Here is a 22,394-nt window from a genome sequence, read left to right as displayed (position 1 = left end):
GTGTGTTTTTTCACTCCTTTTTTTTTTGGGTTTTTTTTTTTTTTTTTTTTTTGGTTGGGGGGCTATCCCTGTGACGGACACCCCAGCAGCGGGAGGAGGCTGTGCGTGTGTTGGTTTAATTAGAAACGAAAGACTTGACCCCGATCGCGGCAGGAACCCTTTTAAGTTCTGGGTCGGTTCCATAAGCTCTTTAATGGTATAAGAGCCTTAAGCGCGTCCGGGAGCGCCGGCGCTCCGGGACGCTGCGAGAGGGAACGCTGGCCCGGAGCGTCAGGTGCAGTCACACCTGGCTCCGCGGGTGCGGAGACACACCTGGGTCCGCGGGTGCGGGGGGTGTGAACACACCTGGCTGCGCGGGTGCGGGGGGTGCGGACACAGCTGGCTCCGCGGGCGCGGGCTCGCCCCGATAAAGCCGCGGGTGCCTCCCCCCTGGTGCCGCTCAGGATCACGAGCAGTCGCAGTATCCCGGGCCGTGCGAGCCGTCTCTGAGGACGGGGGTGTAGCAGGACCAGCCCCCGCAGCCGCGCCCGGGCTCTGTCCCGCTCCAGGATCGTGTTCCCGACGATCGGGGCGGGCGGTGCCGCCTCCCCGTCCCCGCCCGCCGGGGCCCGGCCGTGGGCAGCGCCGGCGGCAGGAGGGGCGCGTCCTCCACCGGGGCCGCGGCGGAGCGGAGCGGAGCGGGCAGGTGCGGCGGGCTGGGGCTGAGCCTGAGCCTGGAGCCGGCAGGTCCGCGCCTCCCCGCGCTGCTGTCCGCCCGTCAGCATGAAGGTCGAGTTTGCCCCCATCAACATCCCCCTAAAGAGGAGGATCCAGACAGTCGCCGTGCTGCAGTGGATCTTCTCCTTCCTCCTGCTTGGTAACAGCCTTCCTCCTTCCTACACTTACCCCAGAGGGAAAAAGGCTAAGAATCGCTTTTTCCCGTGGCCAGCGTTACCTGTGTGCATCGCTCTGTGCCACCCCGTGGCTCCACGTGGGTGCAGAGGCGGCGGTTGGAGGCGAGCAGCAAGCCGGCGATTCCCGGGCGGGCAAGAGCGTCGCACTCCTTTCTTCTCTTAAAGCTCTGGATGGCTCTTCCTTTTTTTTTTTTTTTGGTTTTTTTTTGGGTCTATTTCTTTCTATGGGTTCTTTTTCAAATATAATCCTAAAAAGCTAGTGACTGTGTCTTCACGTTGAGGCGCCGTCTAGGCTTCTGACAGCAACTTTTTACTGAACATGAGCGTTAAGTCTGGTACATGAGTAATGCTGTTTTCATTAGTCATTTTGTAAAATAACTTTATATGCTGTAGTTCAATAAAATTCTCGTTTAACTAGGTGATGAAAATTAATAGGATGTCAAGGAACTGGCTCAAACGCAGCCGTTTCTGTAAACATATGAAAAATGTCCTCACTTGCTTTAAGAAAGTGTTCATAACAATTCTACTTGATAAACTTTTTCCACTGATTGTTCCTCTATAACTAATGTTTCTAATATCTTAATAGACACCTCTCACTAAACACCTATTCACAGCAGCAAATCTTATTCACGTGGGTAGTTATCTTGAACTCGATGGAATGGGTCACTTGATAAGGTAAGAGAAGCCTTAACTCTCTCAGAGTAAAGCCATGGATTTTGTAAACTGGAAAGTGATTATCGAATAATCTGTTCCGAGGTACAGAGCAACTGACTATCTGTGCCTTACTGGAAATGTTGGAACGCTTCACGATCGTCTATGCCTTAGGATTTACAAGGAGAAAAGGAATCTGTGCATGTCTTCCTTGTTTTACAAATATATTATCCTTCAGATGGTGTGATGTCTTTCAGGTGATTTCTTTATTTAGGCTGTTAGCCCACACATGAAAGATTTGTGTATGTGGGAGAAGCATGGAGGATATGAAGCATCTTCATAGATTTATTTATCCTTAGCATCTGGCTCTTTTGTTACCTCTAAATTATATGTAGTTGGAGTATGAACTGTTTGTATTTTTGTTTGCACGGTAAATAGTCTGTACTTCTAATTTTCTGTTATTGAATTAGATCTTGGCATCTGCCCTTTTTCCAGTCTCATAATGCAGGGGAAGTTCAGTGGCAGTGGAAGAAAGCAATTTTTTTATCCTAGCAATGCTCCTGCACAAAAACACATCCTTTTGAGCTTACTAGAAGTGATTGGGATGCAGAAAATCCATTCTTGCTGTAGTTCAGCAGGAGAAGTAGGCAGCTGTCATCTGCAGCTGGTGCTGTCTGGGAATAAATGTCAAGGAAAATCAGCCAGGAAGGTTTTCTTATGGCTGGTTATGTTGGGTGTAGTGAGTACATGTGGCCATGAAAAAATCTTTTCGCAAGAATGTTTGAATTTTGGTGAACAAATTGGTTTTAATAATGATTATCTGCTTGTGCTTCATGGGGATGTTTATCTTTAGAGCTATCCAAGGTGACCTTTTAATTCCATAGGCGTAAGCTTTCAGTCGTGGGGCAGTCATAGTGATCTGGCCAAAAAGTTTCATTTAGCTGCAGGAAAATTCAGGTGGCTGAATCCTAAGTGACTTAAAGCAGTGAAAAAAGGGCTGGTTTCTGAAGTTCTGGATTGTTTCTATGTCTGGATTTTTTGCGTTTGTGCTCCTTCCCCTGCTGTGCAGATAAAATAGGGAAACACCTGTTTGTGAGCTCTTAAAAAAGGGACACTTTCAAATCATGGAGGGGATGTCCCAGTACAGCTGAAATACTGAAATACTGTGTGAGTTGATTGCAGGAGACATTTGAGATTTGTTTGGGGGTTTGTAAGTGGCCGCAACTAGTTTATGGCAAGCAAGATCTTATGTAGATCAATCTGTCTTGTGTTAAATATCTACATGTGAAAACATGAACAGATAATGCCCCATGATAACTAATGATTCATATTATAGATAGAGGTATTATGTTTAGAGCAGTGAATAACCCGGCTACTGGCCTAGCTCCTGAAGTCTAGGTATGTGGTGACATGCCATAACTTAGTAAAAGAAATTATAGGACTAACAGATAAAGTAAGATAACACTAGAAATTAGTGCCCTGAATCACAAAAGCTCAATTGGTTGATGATACCTTTTAAATCTGAGTGACATGAGAAAATGGGATTTGGCACACTGAATAGGCTGTGAGGGGAATGTGAGCCTATTAAAACTTGGAATTTGTAATGTGACTTGGATAGAAGACTCAGAAAATTAGGCATTGGTTTTATCTTCCTGGCTGAGAAATGTAAAAATCCCTTTCTCTTCAGGCTTGCTTTCTTGTAATGCTGGATGGTTTTCTGAGATTGTGGAATTGATGACTAAAAACGCCCTCTTGCTTGGGTGGCTAAAGGCTGTAGAAAGAGCGAATCAGTAAAAAAATACTGAAAAAACAGCTGCAGCAGAAAGGTACAAGCAAAGTTCTGCTTCTTCATGCAGCATACAAACTTAGGCTGGGTCTGCACTACAGATACATTGCTTCTGCTGTACAGCGTAGGCAGAGTAAACATGCCTCTGCCTCAAAAAAAAGCTGTACAGATGTGCACAGAATTTCATTACACACAAAAGGAGCCTCTTTAAAATTCTGGCTGTAAGTTCTTGTGCTTCCTTGTTCTGTGCTGCAAGCTGCCAAAGTTCACCCTCAAAGGGGAAAGACAAGTTTTCACTGTAACAGTGATTTGTCTGTTTGTTATCCAAGGGCATGACACCAGAAGCAAAAATAAGTTCTGAAATACTGGATTAGATGAGAGAAATGCCCATTAACAGATTCCCACCGTATGCTGGTGGAAACTGCAGTATGCTTTCCTGTCTTATGTTCTCCAAGTGCAGCAGGCCAAAAAAGTTTAGTTATGAAGTTCCATGAAAAGGTGTTTTAAATGGGCTTCCCTCTTTTGAAAGAAAAGTGTTATTCGTCTGGAGTCCAGAAAACTAAACCTATGAAAACTCAAAATGAGGAAATAGGCTGAAACGATACTGTTACTTGCAGTATTGGGCAGGTATCCAAAAGAGCTTCAGGCTGAAGGATAATGCCAAACCATTAGTGTTATACTGCTGAAACAGCAAATATATGAAGTTTTGCAGTTTCCTAGTACCTACTTTGGAAAAAAGCTGAAACAAACCATTCTGATTGGTAGTTTTTACGGCTGTAATTACTGTTGTTAGAGATTCATCGTCTTGGCTGGGGACTGACAGTCCTGGGGCTGGTCTGTCCCCCTTCCAAGCTCATGCAGCACCTACATCACGTCTCGCTGTGAAGCTGCCTGCTGTTGATCACTCTGTGCCATCGTCCAGCCCAACCCCAGGCAGAAAGTCACCTGGAGAAATGAAATCTCCAAGCCTGTAAGTGCTGCTGGACCAACAAAGCAAAGAAGTTGCATCACTTACGTTTTTGTACTGTAGGTTTCATGGTACACACACACAAAAGGAATTGTCGCTGTCAATGAATACAGTGGATGTCCCTGGTGTTTAACACTGAATCTTTGTTTTTAAGCTTGGAAGTATTTTTCTCGAGAACTTCGAATTAATTTTATGTGTTTACCTCTATATCTGGATATCCTTCTGTTAGGAACAGGTTTTCTGTTTCTTGCACAGTAACTGGGCAGTGATTTATCCTTGGTGTGTGAGCTGTGTGCCTCAGGACTGCACATCTGTCAGGGAGGTTCAGTTTGTATCAGGAGGTGAGCAGTATCCAGGCAGGAGGTGGACCAAAGGGTTCATTTAAAGACAAAACCGTTTAAACAAAACCCCAAACCAACAACAAAAAACCGAAACCAAAATAAAAACCCCCAAACAAATGAAAACCTAAACAAACAAAAACTACAAACCAATCAGATTTGGTTAAAGTGCTGCTTGGCAGATGCTTTTTAGCCTTTTGTTTTTCTTTCTTATGTGCACAAATCAAATCACAGCATTTTGGAGAAAATAAAGCTAGAAGGTGGGTTGGTGAGCTTCTCTCCTGCTAACTTCTATGTATGCAACTGATGTGAAAAGGGACAGTGGAGTTTGAGCCTGTACAAAATCAAATGCATAACTAGGTAACTTGTGTGGAGTGGTGATGTCTTGGATCAGATGATGATGAGAGGAAAATGAGAGTTTAACCTTGTGACAGGGGTACCAGTGTTTTGCTCTGAGACAAGGTGGTGGTAGGGGAGAATGATGCATCTTCTAAGGCTCACTTTTGAGGTCCAGCTGATCTTCTTCTCACTGGGGATTTAGGAAGTGACTGTTGTGCAGGCACGCCTGTGTTTACTAGCAAAATACATACAAAATCAGTATGTAATATAAGGTACACTTTAATCTGCATGAAGCCACAAAATAGTATGCTGAAGACATTGTTATATATTAGAGTACATCCTGTTTTCTAGTGATTAAACTTCTGTGCATGTAGGATGAAACAGGCTGTTAATTGAACCTGCTGGAGACAGTTTAGGGCTGTGGATGGCTTCCCCAAAAGAACAGGAATGATGAAACATTTGCCACAGGGTGAGATATTGCTGCTGAAATAACAAGTGATTTCTGTGTTGAGAAAGTAGGTAGCGTGCTAAAGCAAATAATAACTTTTTCCCCAAACGTGCCTTGGTTGTTTGTTATCTGGTGTTGATTTAATTGATCAGCAATAGCTGGCTAATACGGTCATGTTCTTCCTCAAATCCTTTTTTAAAAAAAAACTCTTAATAATTAAGAAAATTCAGCTAAGCTCCATGAGCCTATCCTTGCAAGCTGGCTGGTATTGCTACATGTTTGTGTCAGTCTGTAATCATCTATCCATAAAATTTATTGCTGGCCCATGGGTAGGGACAGGAGTGTGATCATAGCGAATAACAGGGTACTTACTGATGCCTGACTGACTAGTATTTCTAGGAATACTGCTTCTGTTACCTTCGTTTTAGGGAGGGAATTTCACCATCTATCTGTGTATATTTGTTTGTATCTCTCAAGAATAAGAAGAGAAAATCGGCTGTGCTGTGTCGGGCCAGAGACCCTGGCCTGGCAACCAGTGTGTGAACATAACTGACAGTGGATGGAGAAATAAAAGAAAGGGGAAATACGTAGACTAAATTTGGCATGCTGGTTTGGGATTTGGTAATTAGTAACTGAGGGACTTATGGTATCCAGACCACTCTATCTGCAAGTCAGTAGTGCTTATTGCTCCATATCTGTAGTTTATCAGTATTTGTCAGTGCAAGGTCTTGGGAACTGCAACCAAATTTCAGCGTAAACCTCCAAACCTTGCATCTTAGGGTGGTTTGTATTTGTTATCACAGCACTGTTGAGATACAGCTCCCCTGGTAGGAATGCTCAAATATCCTTGTGACTGGGACTCCCAGTTGTAACCAAGAACCTAACAAAGGCCCTCCACTACAGGAGACTGACACATATTCAACAAATGCTGGCCACCTGACCACCTCAGATGGATTCCAAATTCCTGTGGGTTTAACAACTTCCCAGTGCAATTAGTTTAAATAAGTTCCCAGCTTTTTCTTTACTGAGGAGTCCATATGTGCCATGGGTAAAAAGTGACAGCAAGTTCCTGTGCTCCTGGTGGAAATTCTTAAATTGACAGAATTGCAGAGACTAGTAGGCTTTAAACAGGATAGTACTAACATTATGACTCCATTTTTTTTTTAAAGATACTTTCTGTATAAAAGCTGCAGAGGCAGGAACTCATTTACTGTTGCCCTGGCAGGTTGCTTTGTTTCAGGTGTTGCCTCCTTTCAGGTGTCACTTATTGTCTCAGGTCTTACTTTGGTGGGACTGTTGGGAGTCCCTTTGTAGTATTTGTTACTTCATTTAAATTTCAGTCACTTTCTTTATGATTTACATATATATATAATACAGAAAGTATCTCCATAAATTAAGGCTGACCTAATTTTTTTTTTCTTTTCCAGCATGAAAGAATCCACTAAGCGGGGAAAGTAATTTTTTTTTTTAATGCCAAAATTAACTTATTGGTGGCATCTTGAGGGGTAATAGAGAAGAGCAAATGCTCATTAGGGATGAAAACGTCACTGTGCAATTCTCCTTGTGTGTTCCCTCCAGTGTTCTGTTCCTAACCCAGCTCAGAGTCATTGCTCTGAAAACTAAAGGTGTTCTGTTAAAGGTACATCAATATGGTTGTTTGAAGGATATGCCATATTTTGTTTTGTAGTTGGTTTTTTTTTTCCCTCTGTGTCCACAGCTGTAAGAAATGAACTTTTCACCTTGCTTTGTCTATTGGTATGCACATGTACTTGTAAAGCCCGGAGAAGTACAATATTAAAAATCACATCTCTACCTGTGTATTCAGGAGAATGCCAAGGGAACAAAGATGCTTTATTTATCATGTCCTTGGTGCGATGGGGTTCAAATTGCTGAACTCTGAAAGTCTCTATCTCATTTAAAGCACAGCAACATAATGTGTTTAGAGAAAACTTTGCTGATGGCATGTGGGAAATGGCAGGGACTGGCTCGTAGTTCAGAGCTGTCAGGCAGTGTGGAGGTTTTGGAGTGAGCTGCTTTGCATAGGTTTTTGGGGCACTGCAGAGAGCCAGTAGTGCTGGTTGGATTGAGACCAGCACCCTTGGCACCTGGGACACACCTGCACTGTCTGGGCATGGTTTGAGACTGCTCTGAGAGTAATGGGAGGCTTTTCTTCTAGGGGACAATCTTACATTTGGTGGCCCTCACATTAAGATATTCCTCAAACATTTTTGACTCCTTAATAACTACAAATACATTTGGATCTTCCAATTGTGGCCATCACCTGCATTTTGTCACCCAATATGGGGTTTTCCTACTTCCTACCTCTGTGGTATTTTAACTATTTTATGAATGTGGTGCCCACAGTTGCAAACTCAGAGCCTGTTCAATGATTGAAGTACAAGGTGTTGGAACATCCTGGGGCAGGATGGCTTCTAGTGCTGCTAACACTACATCCATTTGTTGCAACAGATGTTGTATCCACATGTTGTAAATGGGGAAATGGAGGAAAAGAGATTCACCCACATAGGCTGGAAAACCTGATTTTCAGACTCCCATGGCAGTGATATTTCTTTTAATCCATATTTCTTTTCCCCCACACTATTCCAATGCACCATAGAGAAATTTTTCAAAGCTTTCTACCAAAGGTTCTACCAAAAAATTATGCTTACAGCATACACAGGATTACATCCAATGATGTAATGATATAGTAGAGTGGTGAATTCCAAGTTATTCACCTTTTGCCTGGAATTTGTTTGTGAATTTGGGTAAAATGATTGCTATTTGTTTACTCATTGTCTCGTCTGAAGGAGAAAACACCCGGTTTGTGTTTATAGGCTCACTGGGTTTGAGTCATCACTGTTTAACTCACCTTTCAGGCTCCTAATGCATTGAAATAATGAGGAGGTATGGTAAAAGGAATTTGCCACATGTCTCATAGGGAATGCAGTAATCGACTTTGTCCTACAAGATGCTGAGCTCTCCTTAGGAAGTGCTAACAGCACCCTTATCTCCCCATACCTTGCACGAACTCAGGAATGTGTTCTAGCTAAAGCAAAGCATTGAACTTGTTGATCTCGAGTATGTTTGTCTGCATAGGATTAAGTGTTGCTATCTGGGCCTTCTCCCTGCTGATTTAATTAGGTCTCCCAGCAAGGATGCTTTGATTAAAAACACCTTTCAGCTATTTGGCTGGGAAACTGATAGCAAAAACCCACGTGATGCTGCACTGAGCCAAATGTGCTTCTGCGAAGAAGGCTAGCAAATGTACTTCACAATTTTTGCATACCAACTTGAAACTAATAGATTTATGGCGACTTAAAAAACTTCTCATACTTATTCAGACTTAAACTGTGAAATTCAGCATCCTGTCCAGATTAGCATTCGTAGAAATTCCTATAGTTTCAGAATCTCTTCTTCAAAGAAGAGGTAGTGACTTTTCCTCAAAAGATTTCTGTGCCTTACTTTGAAGTGATGCTGGTGTGGGATTCCCAGTGATTTCTCCATCTGGAGCAGTGAAATTGAGTGTCAACTTCCACCTGTGTTACTTGTCCTGCATTAGTGATGTTCCTTAGAACTTGTTGCAACTCCTGTGAGTTTTCCTCATTGACTTTGGAGGTCTGTGGATCTCAGTTAGCTGTTGCATTTTTCAAGAGCTCTCACTGAAGTGCTCTGCTCTGCAAAACTCGGGTTGCCTGTTTGAGCAGGAAGCAGTGAATTTCTGTACTGAGGAAAGGAGTATCCTTCGAAGTGGTAGATTTGATCCTGCTCTTGGTTTTGTTTATGGTTGTTTTCCTCTCCCTTCCTCAGAGGAAATGAAATTCCTTATTTTTGTGCTCATATCCCTGCCATAAATGAGAATGTTCATCCCTGTCTTTTCTACTCAATCTAACCAGCAACTTTGCTTTCTCGGTCTGCTTCTGGATTCTGTGGTAGTTCTCAGTTACCCCATGACAAGATATTCATGTCTGTTCTGAAGGCACAGTCAGACCAGGCACAAGAACGAGTTTGCTGAAGTTCAGAAAAAGTAAGTATTCAGGTTGGAGGAAGTGCAAGGGTGTCATTAGGCCAAGTTAAGCTCTGAATTTCAGCCTCTCGAAACCTACTTAGTCTGGGAAGTCTGCTGTGAGTTTTCAATGCCCAAGCAATATCTCTTGAATGAAGGTGATCTAAACTAGGATGAGTGGTTTTTACTGTTGGTCCATTTGCTTATTTCAAAGTTTTCAGTTCTGGTGATATTTACCCTGTGTTAGCCAAATTATTGCCTGAAGTACTTCTGTTGTTTGTTTTAATTCTGCTCTACTTATGGGTGTATTTAGCTCAGCATGTTTCACTGGTATAATTTCTTTTAGGACATAACAGGATATTTCCCCCATGAAAGCCAGTCAGTTGGGAGACATTAAAGTGCTACTTCTGCTCTGTAAAATGCCTGTTTCCTACAACTCTGCCTGTTGAGTTTCCCAGTGAGGACTGGGTCCTACTTTGCTTGCCATTCTATAAATACAGGATGCTAAAGCTCTGGTTCCCTTTCAGACCTCAAATGCAGCATCTGATCCATGAGCCTGGTGGGGTTTTCAGGTGTCAGAGCAAGCAGGCTGCTGCAGGGAGTACCACAGGGCAGAGAGCAGCAGGTACCTCTGTACTGCTCTTCAGCCAGCTCTGCCCAGGGCTGCTCAGGTTGCTCCCAGAGTGTAAAATTCTGCAAGTTCTACAAAGATAAAGTTTCCCTAGTGTTTCCCTGAATAATTATTTGAGAGCTGAGTCCTAAAGTAACACATTGTGTTTAATCGAATAGCTTTTTCTTGCTCTTTGAATTGTGTATAATACAATTCTTATGTATCATCATTGTAGCAGGATGTTCTTATGAATGTATCAGGACTTAAAACTGCTGTTGTGTTCCCTTAGCAATGCTTGACTTCCACTTAGAGTAACGTGTTTAGTGTCTGAAGTGGAACCTCTTGATGTTTTGGTCTTGTCTAGTGCATCTTCTTGACCACTGACAGCACGTTTGACTGGGATTAGAACTACCATTCCGATGTTATAGGTAGAGAAACTAAGAAACAGAATGGAAAAATAATTGCCCATCACTGCTCTGATTAGAAAAGAAATGGTGCTGTGGTCCCCTTTCTGTTCTTTCCTTCCACAGCTCTCCTTTATTTTCACTCCCTGGAGCTTCACATCCCTGTTAGCTCTTGCTATGTTGTATTTTTCTGCCTTAGGTAAACCAGGTGCTCTCTACCAAACATTAGTTACCCAATATCTAGTCTTGCAGTAGAAGGAGAAATAATAGACTGAGGTGGTGAACCTATGAGATGTTTCACCATCAGGGTAATGATGCAGTGTGGAGTAAGTTGAGTTCAGTTTGTTTACATTATGGGTAACATCCATAATAAAAAAATCAGGGCAGGACATTTAGGGTCTTAAAAGGAGACAGGTGTGATTAATGCTAGCTGTGGTTTCCTTTCCCTTTCTGCATCTTGCAGGACAGTTTTGCTGTGGATTCTTCGTGATCCTGATCCTGGGCAACTTCTGGTTCCTTGCTGTGCTGTATCTGCTGTGGCTCTACCTCGACTGGGAAACACCATGTGCTGGGGGCAGACGGTCCCAGTGGGTCAGAAGCTGGACTGTTTGGAAGTACTTCAGGGAATACTTTCCCATTCACGTGAGTAAGAGGTTTCTCACAGAACTGTGAATATTGGAACAGAGGCAGCGTGAATAGCCATGGGCATGGACAACCGTCTAAGACTCATCTTTGGTAAAATTCTAATACTTACTCCAGGGTGAACTTAACTTCTTTTTAAAACATAGGAAATCTGAGATTTAGTGACAAAAAGGGACAGGGCCCGGTTTTCTGCTTGGACTGTTGGGTCACAAGGTAGTGCCTCAGCACAGTAAATGCTAGACGTGATATACTGAGACACATCTATTTAAACTTTGTTTATCTGTAAAATGGGACAATAGTTTAAAGTGCTCATAAGGAGACGAATTGTCATTGGTTCTGTGTCCTGTCAATGTGCAAACTTGTTGTTTTTGAGGTATTATAATGTCCTCCGCTGACTCTATTTTTCAGCTGATAAAAACTTCAGATCTGAACCCAAATCACAACTACTTACTTGGCTTTCACCCTCATGGGGTCCTGGTAGCTGGAGCCTTCGGAAACTTTTGCACCGGTCCAAGTTTCAAAAATTTATTTCCTGGGCTTACTCCGTATCTTCATATCATGCCCATCTGGTTTGGCTGTCCCTTCTTCAGAGAATACGTAATGAGTGCTGGTAGGTAAAAGCAGAACCTCTCAGCTGTTCCTCCATGTTGTAGCTTCTGCTTCAAATGTAGGGTCTGTTCCTCCACTTATAAAGGTAAGTAATTTCACTTCAGAAGAATCAGTGTTGGTGATAAATTTAAGCTGTATTTTATGATCTATTGTATGCAAGAAGACAAGGGCATAATAACTTATAATGTTATTTAGTCACTGAGCAGGCACTTGTGAAACAAATTCAGGCTAATCTCCTACCTGAAGGGCTTAAAGTCTTACTCGTCAGAAATATCTTTCTAGTCAGATCTTTATTACTTGCTTCTGACTGAGGTCCCATATTACAAATTTGTGTAGTTTTAATTGAGATGTAAACTCTAAAGGCAGGAACATTTTTTTCTCTGTTCTGAGCAGCGCTTATCATACTGGGGTGCTAGTCATGACTGGTACTGCAGTAATAAAAAATAAGCATTAAAGTTGGGGGAACAGAAGAATAAGTCATGAAATCAGGAGTAGTATTCTTCCACAGTGGTTTAATACAGGACTTATTTTACTTAAATTCACTCAACTAAAGCATTTGTGTGTGGTCTGATGCACAAGACTAGGTTTGGAAGACAGAGATCTAACTTTATTCCTGACTCTAACACAGTGGTGTGATCTCAATAAGCTGCTCCATTCATAGAAACAGGCCTAGGGTGTTGTTCAGATTAATATCAGATTTACATATCTGCATATAGATCAACATAGCAGAGAATGCCTTTCCAGACAAATGTTATTTCTGAGGAGATTGAGGCTTGCAAAGTGAAGGATTGGCAGTGGTAGAATATGACAATTTTAAATATTGTCTGCTTAAATATTGTCTTTTAAACCCTGTTCAACTTCCTAGGCTACTCCTCTGGGTGGCCAGCTCTCAAAACGAGGTTACAGTGATTTTTCCTTTTTTATGAGATTTTTATAGTCCACATTGTAATGTCCCTGGTAGAAAAACACCCAAGAGAGTAACAGGACATCCAAAAGAGTGCATTTTGATACCAGCTCTGGAAAACCAACCACAACATCGATTAGACTTGATCTCTAAATTGTCATTTGGATTATATTAATTCAACACGGTGTATTTAAACATGGCTTCTTGGTAAATGGTACTACTATGAGCCTTTGAAGTAAACATTAGGGTGCAAAGGAACTCTGGAAAGGTTAGGTGAGTATCTGTTAGAAAGGGGATTTTTCAAAGCACCAAGATCTAAGTCACTGACAAAGGCTTGTACAGCAGTGTGCTTCTGAGTGGGAGTACCACAAAAGCTTCATGTAGTCTGTTATTTTAGCCTAAATAGGTTGGTGAGTGCCAGGGCCTGGTTACTAGAGAATGAGCCCCTGCAGTCACTGGGAATGGTACAAGTGAATCTTTTCTGCTTCTTCTAATGCTGTCAGGCCATTGCCTTAAATGGAGCTGCTGCTTTATAGCTTTGAAAAGAATGAAGGGGATCAGCTTGGCACTGTAGCTCGGTGTTTGAGTTAACAAGTCCTCTATTCATTCTTTTAACCCCTCTGTGCCTGTGTTTATATGCACCTGCTGTATGGCTTTAGCTGCTGCTGCCTCTTGACAGGATCTGCTGCCATTGAACTCCTCTGTTCCCAGGCACAGAGTCTCTCTGAGGGGGAGTTAACTTGGCAGAGCAGCACACTGAAGAACTCAATACTCTTGCAATAGTCATCAGCACTTAGCTCATGAGTGTGAATCAAAGGACTTGCCTAAGACCAAATTTGTTGCAGAGGGAGGAGTTGAACCCAAATCTTTGAACTCTATCCTGTGCTGTTATAATTTTGAAACACAGTCGAGATATTTAAAAATATTTCCTAAATTCCATTCTACTTATACATGAAGATCCAGTGGTCACTCCTAACATGTTTTCTCCTGAAGGAATGGTTTCTGCATCCAAAGAGAGTGTCTCCTATGTGCTGAATAAAAAAGGAGGTGGCCACGCATCCGTCATTGTGATCGGAGGAGCAGAGGAATCTCTGAATGCACATCCTGGAAGTCTGACACTGAACATCCTCAAGAGGAAGGGCTTTATTAAAATGGCCCTGAAACACGGGTAGGTTTCCCATTTAGGCTGCTGTGGTAAGCATGCTTTGAATGCAGATTGATTCTTAAATATAGTTCATATTGTATAAACTTAGAGATTTTGAAAGAGTTACTTGTCTAAGAACATGGCACAGGAGCAGGCCTGTCCACCTAGATCCTATCTGCAAGGAAAACTCCCTTTGACTTTCATAATTTGTTGGCCGTAGGTGTTATTAGCATATCTTGTTTTGTTTCATTTGTTTCTTGCACTAGCAAAGGGTAAGAATTATGAAACAATATTAGTAAACCTTGGCTGGTTTTGCTGAGTAGAACAAACATTCTGTTGTCTGGTCTGTAAATTGAAGTTATATTAAGATAGAATTTTCTTATCAGTTTAAGCAAACAAACGAATTGGAGGGCTAGGACCTGTTTTATTAAATCACTGAAAATTTGTGGTCTAGGAAGAGCTACTTTCACCATTATTCTAAAGACTTTCTTTTGAGGATTGTTATTTGCAAAAGCAAATTTTTTTAATGAAAATTTTATGGGAATTTTTTATGAAAACTAGCTTACCTTTTATTATAAAGCAGCCATCAGTGTGTAACTAAACAGAGATGGTATTATCTTCTGAGTGATTTACATAGTATAAGCTACTGTGTTTGTTCTGGACTGGTCTAGATGGCTTGTATATTAGAAATATTGGAACCAATGGCTTGTACCTGATAAGCTTTCTGAAAAGCTCCCAGGATTATATATCGACATGTGAAACAATGAGAAAAAAAAACACTGGTCTTGAGAAATCTGTAACAGCTTTTTAAGCTATTAACTGGAAGAGGGTGGTCTACAAGAAGAGCTCTCTGTTTTCCCACCGGATGCTAAGGTCTGTTCTAGAAGCTGTTCTGTGTCAAAATTCCAAGAGGGTTTCTTTCACATATCACTGGGAGATTCATAAAGGACCTGTTTGCCAGTAGAAAGTAACATTTTAGTCTAATTTGCACCCAGAAACACCTCTTGTATATTTGAATTGGAACTTTAGTGCCTAAATTAGTCTTTACTCAATTTCTGCTCAGCTGCTGATTAATTCAGTGGGACTCTCAACACTCTTGTAGCTTTTGCTTGTTTTAACCATAAAGTTTAGAAGAATAGTTAGGTGCCCTTTTTTTTTTTTTTTTTTTTTTTTTTTTTTTTTTTTTTTTTTTTTTTTTTTTTTTTTTTTTTTTTTTTTTTTTTTTTTTTTTTTTTTTTTTTTGAGCATGTTGATAAATATCTGGTCTGTCAGATCACCAAGGCTGGTCGTTATCTCTCATCTAAATTGATTTGGATTGAGAAATCAGATACACCTGTGCCTGTCATGGCCTTGATTTCAAAAGCATCTCCAACACACAAGAAGAAGATCATGACACTTATGAAACACAGAAATGGCTGCTGTGGGACGATAGGACTCCAACAGAGCTCTTGCCCGAAGATTCTGCATCCGTTAATTGTTTCAGGTTTTAACGTTTTGTTTCTAAAAAGTAACAAAATGTGAAGAAAGCTTCCAACTCACATGGCAATGAAAGGGGGGCTTGTGTGACACAGATGAGAAGAGCCACCTGCCATCAGTGCCTGCACACATTCTTGGTGCTCCTGAACTGCAGCATCAAATACCAAGAGAGGAAGGGGCAATGCAGGAATCTGTCCTCTCTGACCCTGGCTCCTGTGCTGCCAGCACAGAGAAGCTGTGTTCCTCAGGTAGGAACTTGTCAAAAGTGGTCTGAGTATGTCAGCAAAAGTCCTCTGCACTTCTGCAAAAGACATTTTGGTCCAAGGTAGCGCAAATATCTGATATGAAGTGAAGAAATCCTAAACACACGAAACAAACGGCGAATCAGCTGACTTATCTTTAGTTTCATAATCATAAGTTACTGATTTCCCTGTCTCAGCCTCCTACATAGCATCTTGCAAAAGCCTTCACCAGATTAAAACAAATCCCACAGGGTACTGTTGCACCACATGATATTCCTGTTTGCCTTAGTGTTGTAGTAAAAAGTGGAGTTTTTACACGGCCACAGTAAGTACCAGGCTTTATAACCTTTCCTTTACAGGTGGCTGGTAATATGTGCTCCACTGGAGAAAGAAACTCTGAGCAGACACCAGTCAGAATAGTAGGTGGGAGTGATAGTCTGTGTGAGCCCTCAGGCTCAAGAAGCTGTTGAAGCAGTTGGTTTTTTTTCTGTACTGGTGGGTTTTGATTTTCTGCAGTATTTTCCTGCCAGCTCTGTCCTCAGTGCATCCTCCATCCTCCTCAGCATTCAGAGCCACGCAGAAATTCATCCTGACAATAGCAGTGCTGCTGTTTTACAGTGAAGTTTTCCTCAAAGATAGCGTGGGCTGCATGAAGCTAAAATATAGAAGCTAAGACTTAAGTAAAGCAAATAAAACATCTATGAATCCTTCAGAGACTGCTTAAGATCACACTGCTCTTTTTTTCTCTAAACTCTGTAGAATATTTAATGAAGCTGAGCATTATTCAAAAAGCATAATGCAGTCAAGGTGTTCAGTATAATGGTGGGTTTACCTGCTGGAGACAGCTGCACTGATTCCATCTACCCAAGTAGTTTGTCCAGGAGTCAGTGCCTTTCTCCCAAGCCAATTCATGAACTGAATGAGAATTCATTAGTCTGTGCAAGAGCCAAAGTGAGTTCATGTAATTTCTGTGGGTAGGATTTGACCTCTGATAATAATGGATTAAGGCTGGTGTTTTCGAGGAAGCAGGATTTCACTGGGAATTGGACAGCAGAGGAGAAATTTGGCATTGCAGTCATGTCTGTGAGGATGTCTGTTTTTTATCATGGTTTTTATGCTGAAATCAAGGGCATGCATTACTCTGGTCAAAAGACAAAGGCAAGCCAAGATCTGTTTTTGATGCCACCCAGCTGGGACTTTTATAGGGTTAGGAATGAGGCTTCTTTGCTTCCCAGTGGAGAAAATGTAGTTCAGCAAGGGTGGACTTGCTGAAGTAGAAGTGGATAAACTCGTACTTCTGATATATACAATTAATCACTTTTATGATTACACACAGTCATAACAAGTTGCAATAGGTACCAACTAAACCCTGCCAAAAGCTAGTTGCTAGTTGTATGCCTATCACTTTTTTTTTTTTTAAAACACAAACCACCCAAGGCATCCAGAAAGCAGCTGCACATCAGAAGAGCTGAAGGCCTGTTGCTGATGAAACCTAAAGCTGCTGAAGCTTTCTGTGCTGGTTATTGTGAAACTGTTTCCATGCTGCTGATGTGAACTGCAGTGCAAGCTGATGTGGGGTTCTCAGTGCCCTCTTTGTTTTACAGGGCTCATCTGGTCCCGGTGTTCTCCTTTGGGGAAAATGAACTATTCAAACAAGTAGCAAACCCCAAAGGCTCGTGGCTCAGAAATGTACAGGAAAAGCTGCAAAAGATAATGGGCTTTGCTTTACCCCTGTTTCATGCTAGAGGAGTATTTCAATACAGTTTTGGCTTAATACCTTACAGGCAACCCATTCATACTGTTGGTAAGTGCCTTTTCTAATGCTTTTACAAATGTTTAGAAATTCATCAGTGTGCAGCTTTATAAATTTGTTATAACAAAAAGAATCGATTATTGTGCATCTAAAACCAGTATGTGAGGTTTAAACTATTTTTTCTTTTTTTAATTGCCGTCCTTCCCAGTTATAAGGGGGAGTTTTTGTCTCCCTTTCCCCTTTCTGTCCTAGGCCATGTCTCCCTCTTCATTCTCAGTTACTCACAGGCTTAGCAATCCACAAAGAAATGCAAGGGTTGTCCAGTCCATACTGGAGGGGTGCCACAGCTCTGCAGCTGTTGCTGTGGATTCTGGATGCTGCAGTTAATATGTTAGAAGCCCAGAACCTTCATTTCTTCATTGCAGAGAAGTAGCAGCTGGGTGATGCACAGCCACCACTGCAGTGCTCTGGAGCAAGGCTGCTGGAAGGAACTCGTGTAGTCCTGACCTGGTGTTCATCAGGAGAGAGGGAAAGATGGAGGAGGGAAGGGAGAGGGGACCTTGCAGCACCTCTGCCACAGCTCTTGGACGGGCTGCCACTTACATGGCTTTGCAGGTCTTTAGTGTGTTTCCTTCCCTTTTGATTTTTTTTCCCCATGGAAAGATCCAGTCATGTTTAATTGTGAGTGTTCATGCCAAAACAGGGAGTTTGGAAGAGTGTTTTTCCCCAGAAGTTTTCATTATTGGTCATCTACTCTCACTGGAGTGTGGAACTGAACATATTTTAATGGCTTTGACTAGTGCTATTGACAACCACACCTTTAAAAAAAAAGTGATGCTGGGAATCATGCAAAAGCAATAGTTCTCTGTCTATATACTTTATGACAAATAATTTTTTTGCTAGATTCTGACTGGAGTGAACTGATGAAGCCTTTTTCTAAAGAAAAGTCAAGCTTTTCTGGTGTTCCACAAGGGACATTTAAGGTGGCCCTCCCTTTAATGGAGGGATGATTTGATTTTAGTACAAAGCAAATAAAAAATGTTTAACACAAAAATGTAGCTCTTTTTATGTTAAATTTCATGCAGATCTGTGTTTTATCACTTCATGCAGTTAAATATTTTGAAAAGATGTAATTTTTAAAGCCCACACTGTTCACAGGTAGGCTAAAAATGCCACTTTATTTAAAGCCAGAGAGTTATGAAAGAATTGAAATGAGATGTATTGGATGACATGAGATGTATTTTCTGCAATTTTTCCTTTGGCTGATGACACTGAGACTGTTCTGAAGCTTAAAATGTCTTACTCTGAGTCAAATCATCATTGTAATATTTACTGCAAGTGCAGAGGTGGTCCCTGGCAAGAGCAACAGGAGTGCTACAAATCAGCAAGACCACAGTCTTGCAACAGAACTCGTAAAATCTGATGAAATCCTTCACCTTTATCTTTCCTCATGTTTGAGAACTATCACGATGTCCTTGTGTCCTTGGAGGCGTGGGGGGAGTATTCTTGGTGTGGCTCAACGTGGCTTGGAAAGCATTGGCTCTGCTCCTGAGAGCTGCAGAGTCGCAGTGAGCTCCAACCTGAGCCAGTTTCACAGATTTCAGAGTATCCTGCGTTGGAAGGGACCCACAGGGACCATCAGTTAGCTGTGTTGACAGCGTTTTACTCATGGCTCAGAAGTCATGGATCCTAAATCCATTCACTGAGCAAGGTTTGTGCAGTCTGAGTGTTTTGGGCTTGGTCAGTGAGGTACTTCTGTTTTCCCTGAAAATTATTACTGCTTTTCAGAAATAGAAACAGCTCTCAAATATCAAATTAAGCAGGTTTCTTAAAGCTGCACATAAAATTAGGGAGATGAGTGTAGTTTCTAATTCCACAAGAAATCTCTACTCTTAGGAGAAGAGGCTGCTGCAGAAGGGCTTGGGGTTTGTTTGCTGTTTCCAGTCCTGCTGCTGGAAATCCTGTATTGTATGTATATTGATTTCATACCCCCTAAGGTGTTGCTCAATCCAGGGCTGGGTTCCCAGCCATATCCACGTAAAGTCTGAATTTCAGCACCACACAGGGCCCCAGAGCTGTTGGCAGCTGAAGCTGCAGCAGGAAAATGCAGACTCAGCCTCTTTGTGCTTCTGGCTAGGCTTCCCTATAGTCAACACCATCCAATTTGAAGTGGAAACATCTGTTGAAAGGGATTTTCAAGTGCCTTTGTGAAAGCTCCTAGGGGTGCTTTTAACTCTCTGCTTTTCTACAGGTTTTCTCTGTAATCCCAGTTTGGGTCTGTTAAAGTCTTGGTGCCTCCAGTGCAAGAACAGCTGTAAAAATCTGCAGTGATTGAACAACACAGGGAAGACTGAGATCATGGGAAGCTTCTCTTAGCACATGTCAAGCTTTTTAACCATAGCTCTCTGTAGAGGAGGAGACTGCCCTCCAGACATCCATGTTCCTTCTTGCTCTCGCTCCGATGGAGCAAGTAGCAGGCTTTGCAGTGCCTGGAGAACATTTTGGTTGCAATGACATTTGTGGGCAATGGGTGGTTCAGAGACACCTTAGAGGGTCTGGGAGTTTACATGCTACCCTAGGCTGAGGTCACTGACAACGTTTCTGGTGCAGTGATGCCCACTCTGAAAAAAAGAAATGGAAGGTAACTGTGTTTCCTTCAGTCCTGTTCTGTGACTGTGTGGTTGAGGGCGCTGCTGTTGTCATAGGCATGTCCCTCACGCTGAACAGCTTTAGTGTTCCAGTCAGAACAGAAGACTGTGAGACAGCACATTTTTCTAAATACTGTGTTGAACTCGTGGACAGCACATAATGCATGGGATTGTATCTTGAGCTGTAAACAACTCCTTCAAGTTAGAACTCAATCCCCTTCTCACTTGCTCCTTTGCTGCCAAACTGAAACGGTGGGGGTTTTAATTCATTTTAACTGAACTTGAGCAAAAGCAAGTGAAAAACCAGACCCAGGACTCAAGTTTATGAAAGGCAGGATCAGGCCCCACGGCAAGAGAGTTGTGCTGTGATTCTGCCATCTCCCTGGGAGCTGTGTAGCACCTGCTACAGGAGGGACAGCAATTCTAATTTAAAGGGGATGTCAGTGAAGCTAATGCTGCCGTTGTGTTTGATTTGCAGTGGGAAGCCCCATCCCTGTGAAACAGAACTTGAACCCCACCACTGAAGAGATTGATGACCTACATGCATTGTATCTACAGAAACTAAGGCAATTGTTTGAAGAACACAAAAAAAACTACGGGATCCCTGAGCATAGATCTCTCATCTTCGAGTAGCAAATTACAATTTGAAATTCCAAATCTCATGGAAAGAAACAGTATCTGCTGAAAGATGTCTTTGTTGCAATCCATATTTTGCAAGCTGTAATTATCCTTATGCAAGGAATACTTTTAAGAAGGGATTATTAGATGATATATTGATTTTTATCTTACTTTTGGGTGGGTGGGGGAAATCTTTGGGATGTGAGCCTCGAAGCCAGTGCTGTTTTGAGTTGTCCTTTTAGGTTTATCTGTACCAGAAATGCAAGAGACCCCACATAGATGTTCTTACTGCCACGGTACCTACCCATAGCTTGAGCACAGGAAATCGCCCCAGCATGAGATCACGAGCAGGAAAAGTAAAAACCCGAGAAGTCTTTGACTAGAAGTTAAGAGACTTTCCAGCATTTATCAAACATGGCATCAGGTTGTTCTCTGAACGCCAGAAATCCCTGCTGCTCTTCCAGAGAGATGATGGTGTGTGTTTTCAGCAGATGGGTATTGCAAACCATTTACATGAGAATTCAAGAATGAATAGGAGCTTTCAGCCCTGAATAGGATATTGGCGAAAGTGGTTTGTCCAAAGTTGTGAGGCAGAGCAAACCTTCTGTTTGGAGGAGAACAGTGTGTTGAGCTTTTGTGTGCATGTGTGTGCTGGGTGGTGGGAAGCACTGAATGACGTGACAATGAATGTGTGGGACAACCTGTGTTTTGAATCTTCAGTTTGGAAGACGAAGCAGCTTTGATAGTTCCAGCTCCAGAGGAGATGGCAGGCACAGGACAGGAGAAGTGAGGGAATCGTGTGAACTTTACACCTTGTGCAAAGCAGAAATGATCACACGTCAAGCACCTGCACAGAAGGAAGGGGAGCCCGGTTTGCTCAGTCTGGTTCTGAAATTTCACCAAGGAAAGTGTACTTGGTCATGCCTTTTTCTTCCCCACTAACAGGTGTGGGGAAGCACGTTACAGCTGTGCTGCAGTGTGACACAGCTGCAATGCCAGGACAGTGTGAGCACAGCTGTAGGGTGCAGCAGGTTAAGAGGGTGCTTTGTATATAAACCAGGTGCCTAAAGTTGTATCCTAAATGTGGATATCAATTTCAGAAAAAAAGACAAACTCTTTTTCAGTTAAAATGCCTAGGTCTTGGAGATTATGGTGCGTGGAGAGAACTGCAGTATGTTACTGAATTTTTTATGAGATAAATTCTTGTGCTTGTACATGCTTTCTACCTGCATGTGGACTTTGCAGATCTGATGTTACTGAAGAGTTTGTTTGCTTGCTTTAGGCAGTTTTGGTGCCTGAATATTACATCGATTAGGTGCTCTGGCAGGTTGTGCACAGGGCTGTCAGGCAGCCTGGGGCATCTGCAGATGGTTCAGTTCAGCACTGGGATGCTCCAGGAATAGCAGGACTGGGCACATTGTGTGCTTGCTGGGCTGGAGGCTTCTTAGAAGAAACACTGTTAGGACTTTGGGAACAAGGTAGAACTCTGGAAAGAAAATATCTTAGCAAGATGAAGGTGTTTAAAAGAAAAGAGTGGAAAGATCTCAGCTCTTGCAGAGTGAACTCCTAATGAAACAAAGCTCCAAAGCCAAACAAGTATTTGCCAGATGGAGCAGATGTATGTGTTCCAAAACCCCTGCAGCAACAAGTTGGTTTCCTTACAAGGGCTCTTCTTTTTACTGCATGTTTGTCATATGGATGTAGGCAACACTGAGCCCGTGAATCCTGCTCCCATTTTCTCTTGGACAATAATCTTTCTGGGAACCAGGGCTGGAATTTGCAGTGCCTGAAGAAGCCCCTCTTCCCTGACAGAATGCTGTAAACGTGCCCACAGTTCACCTCTACTTGAGCTTTCTTGATGCTGCGTATGTTTGTCCTCTCTTCCCATGCCTTTGCTTCCTGATGATCCCTGTGGTGTA

The 22,394-nt window shown here is 42.3% G+C and overlaps 1 protein-coding gene across 2 annotated transcripts; it reads left to right on the top strand.

The window, feature by feature from the left end:
- Positions 1 to 700: 700 nt before the first annotated feature.
- Positions 701 to 21,583, top strand: MOGAT1 (monoacylglycerol O-acyltransferase 1). 2 transcript variants are annotated; one of them, XM_027903199.1, is made up of 6 exons: positions 701 to 856; positions 10,903 to 11,081; positions 11,490 to 11,589; positions 13,588 to 13,762; positions 17,061 to 17,260; positions 20,336 to 21,583. In XM_027903199.1, the coding sequence occupies exons 1-6, from the start codon at positions 763 to 765 to the stop codon at positions 20,488 to 20,490; spliced, it is 903 nt and encodes a 300-aa protein (XP_027759000.1). In that variant the 5' UTR covers positions 701 to 762; the 3' UTR covers positions 20,491 to 21,583. The 2 variants fall into 2 exon arrangements, with proteins under 2 accessions (XP_027759000.1, XP_027758999.1); XM_027903198.1 differs by having other exon boundaries at positions 11,490 to 11,691.
- Positions 21,584 to 22,394: the final 811 nt, after the last annotated feature.

Source organism: Empidonax traillii, unplaced genomic scaffold (assembly GCF_003031625.1).
Source record: "Empidonax traillii isolate 1590-97213 ecotype Southwest subspecies unplaced genomic scaffold, ASM303162v1 scaffold943:size483155, whole genome shotgun sequence".
Classification (NCBI taxonomy): domain Eukaryota; kingdom Metazoa; phylum Chordata; class Aves; order Passeriformes; family Tyrannidae; genus Empidonax; species Empidonax traillii.
The sequence above is the reverse complement of the archived record's forward strand: the minus strand, read 5'-3'. Positions and strand labels throughout refer to the sequence as shown.